This window comes from Astatotilapia calliptera, unplaced genomic scaffold (assembly GCF_900246225.1).
Source record: "Astatotilapia calliptera unplaced genomic scaffold, fAstCal1.2 U_scaffold_1, whole genome shotgun sequence".
Classification (NCBI taxonomy): Eukaryota; Metazoa; Chordata; class Actinopteri; order Cichliformes; family Cichlidae; genus Astatotilapia; species Astatotilapia calliptera.
Genome location: NW_020535618.1, coordinates 1883102 through 1886028, shown reverse-complemented (window position 1 = coordinate 1886028; position 2927 = coordinate 1883102). Strand labels below are relative to the sequence as shown.

At 37.7% G+C, this 2927-nt stretch overlaps 1 protein-coding gene across 1 annotated transcript; it reads right to left on the bottom strand.

The window, feature by feature from the left end:
• Window positions 1-652: 652 nt before the first annotated feature.
• Window positions 653-2118, bottom strand: LOC113017288 (uncharacterized). The gene is made up of 2 exons (XM_026160459.1): window positions 1084-2118; window positions 653-981 (listed from the first exon to the last, which is right to left on the bottom strand). Exons 1-2 carry the CDS (start codon window positions 2116-2118, stop codon window positions 796-798), a joined length of 1221 nt encoding a protein of 406 aa, XP_026016244.1. The 3' UTR covers window positions 653-795.
• Window positions 2119-2927: the final 809 nt, after the last annotated feature.

Genomic DNA, 2927 nt, shown 5'->3' with positions numbered 1-2927 from the left:
CTGGACACATCCTGTAGCTGAATGACAAATAAAACATGATAATGCCTCAAATTATTTGAAACTTGACAAACACATATGAATAACAAAAAACAGAATAATGTTTCTACTTCAACACTTACACTGTACTCTTTGATCAGTTGATCAATGGACTCCCCAAGGTACACCATCAAGCACTGAATAACCAGATTTCTGGTTATGTTATTGCTAGGATTGCTTGGTGACTGAAAATGAGCAAGAATTCCAAAAATTACCATCAGATAAGTGACCATTTATTAAGACAAAACTGTGAGAATTGGCAGTATTAAAAAAAACTTAAATATCAAATTATCATCACATGAAACATTATGTGCGATAATTAGCTGATGTTAATGCACATGCCTGGGTGCTGACAGTTAACACAAAGGTATTGTCAACATTATATAGGTAAAGACAATGCTTCAATAAGTTGTATGCTTGTAAGCTTCAATCTTTAAATGTGTCGTTTTAGTAAATTACATTAATTTAGTCATTTAGTTTTTTATCTAATTTAGTTTGTTTGTCAGAAAGGGTTTTTCCTTCTTGGGACAAAACAAAAACCCAGCAATACCTGTACTTGTGGGGGTTTTTTTTGTTGTTTTTTTGTTTTGTTTTTTACTAAGAACAGACATGTATTTAAAATACAATTAAAACATGAAACCCATAATTGTGTTGTTAATTATATCAGTGACGTCCTGGCGTCCTCTTGCACTGACAAAAACATGCAAACAAATTAGTGGAGCTGTGCACCATGCAAATGAAATTTGACAAAAAAATTCTTTAAATAAAATTCCAAGCTGAAATGTCTGTGGAAAATACCTTGGCTATGATAGCCTGCAACTTCAATCCCATGGCTCCCCCCTTGGAATGGAAAAGGGCCAACAGTTTGGGAGTGTACTCATCCAGCATGGACATGAATTTGGGTTCAAGGTGTACCAGGGTGATCCTGTAGAACTCATCCTGCAGCTGAATGACAAAAAAAACATGATGCAGCCTCAAATTATTTGAAGTTTGAAAGATTACATTAAAAAAAAACAAAAGCCTACCCAAAATGAATTTGGAACTCACATGAGATGCCTCAAACAAAGCTGGCCATCTGGCTTTGATGTCTTCAATGCTGGGGGACAGGTTGACAATTTCATGTCGTCTATGTGCAAATGTTTTAGCCATTTTTTCTTTTATCACTTTGTTGTTGTCTCTTTTCTTGACTTCAGTAAGCAACTGAATTCTCTCTTCTTCTTGACTGTCCTCATCTTCACCTGCTGGATATGGCGGAAGGTAATTTACCTCTGCTTTCCGAGGCTTTTTCACTTTATTTGCAGACTTCTGGTCACCTGGACTCTTGTGTTTCATGGCATTGCATGTCAACTCAGGAACACCAAACCCTCTAAGTTTTGTACGATAATTGGCCATCTTGTATTTGATGCTTTGTTGCCAACCATAATAACCTGAGAAAGAGCCAGGTTCCTTGAGACAAGGGTATTTTGTCACAAGTGCCTCAGCAACATAACTAACCTGTGCACTTGAAGGATAGGCCGTAAATGTAAATATAGTTTCAGCCAACTTCTCAAGAATATCAGTCTTTACTTTGGAGGTGGGCAGAAGATTTCCATTCTTTTTATACTCCTCAGTGGCTCTTTCCAGGTACATCTCAGTTTCATATGCAAACTGTGGAATGGGAAACTGTTTCGGCCAGGGCTCACAACGTTCTGTGGTCTTCTGCCTTTTGAGAATAATGGTGTCCTGAGAAGAAGTAGTTGCAGCAGAGTCTGCATTGGATACAACTGACTCAGCATATGAGGAGTCATAGTCAGACAGTTGGCCAGAGGGGCCGCCAAAACTGTCATCAACCGGAGTCAAGCTTAGCATGACCGGGGTGATGCCAACAACCTTCACAGTGTCTTTGTCTTTTATCTGGTCAGCTCTGTGAAGAGTGAAGTAGTCCTGGAATTCTGGGTCAAAATACTGAAGACTGAAGTCATTTGAAATCCCAAAAGTATCCTTCACAACACTCTGCAGCTCCTCCAATGTTGGTGGGATCCCTGATGGAAGAACCAACTTCTCGATTTGGTCATCAATAATTACACGAAGCTTTGCCTCCATCTTGTTCAACTTAGAATAAAATGTAAATGGGCAGAGTTAAATTTCCCTTCAATTAAATAAAATTAGTTATTACTTTTCATTTATACAATAGTTGAGATATAAAACTATAAAACAAAAAGCACACTTCAACACACCAAATGTTTCAAATAACAAATACTTGGGAGATGTACATGTTATCAAGTTTTTGTTGCTGTCGTTTTGTTTTTTGTTTTTTTACCTATTATTCACAGCAGATGTAACGTTTCAGGGTTACCAAGCGTTTTCTTCCCACATTGTAAGAAGCCAAGGGCCACATGTCACCAAGTTTCTGCTGCTCCAAAAGACTGATCTTGCCAGTGTCCTCCAGTTGAAAAGATCTCAGATGCTCTACATACCATGCAGCAAGTAACATCACAATGAAATATACACAATTGTCCAAAACGACTATCTGTATTATCTCAGCAAAGTCTGGTAGTCCACATGTTGAACCATTAGACAGGATCATCCCAGCAGTGTATCTTGTTCCACTGTAGGTGACAGTGGTGGCAAGCTGCACACAAGTCAGAGATGGTGATCTTGCTCTTAAATCTGCCTGTATGTCTGGATGCAGCACATTGTGAGATTATTTTGTTATCATATGTTACCTTATATATGAGATCAAAGTAGTTGCATTATAATATGGTATGTAGTTTTAGTTTGCATTAGACCTCTGACTTAGAAGAGTGTGAAAATCATTAGATCTGTTGGATTGACCTGTATTATGTTGAATGTCTTACATTGTTTCAAAGGAGTTGATAGGATAAAGTATGTTATTTTAATCTCACTGACAT

What these genes read in the sequence shown, in the direction of transcription:
- LOC113017288 (XM_026160459.1), bottom strand. Translation starts at nt 2,118, where the DNA reads ATGGAGGCAAAGCTTCGTGTAATTATTGATGACCAAATCGAGAAGTTG. An exon ending in CTTTGTTTGAGGCATCTCAT is followed by an intron (nt 982 to 1,083) that starts GTGAGTTCCAAA and finishes TTTGTCATTCAG; the next exon opens with CTGCAGGATGAGTTCTACAG.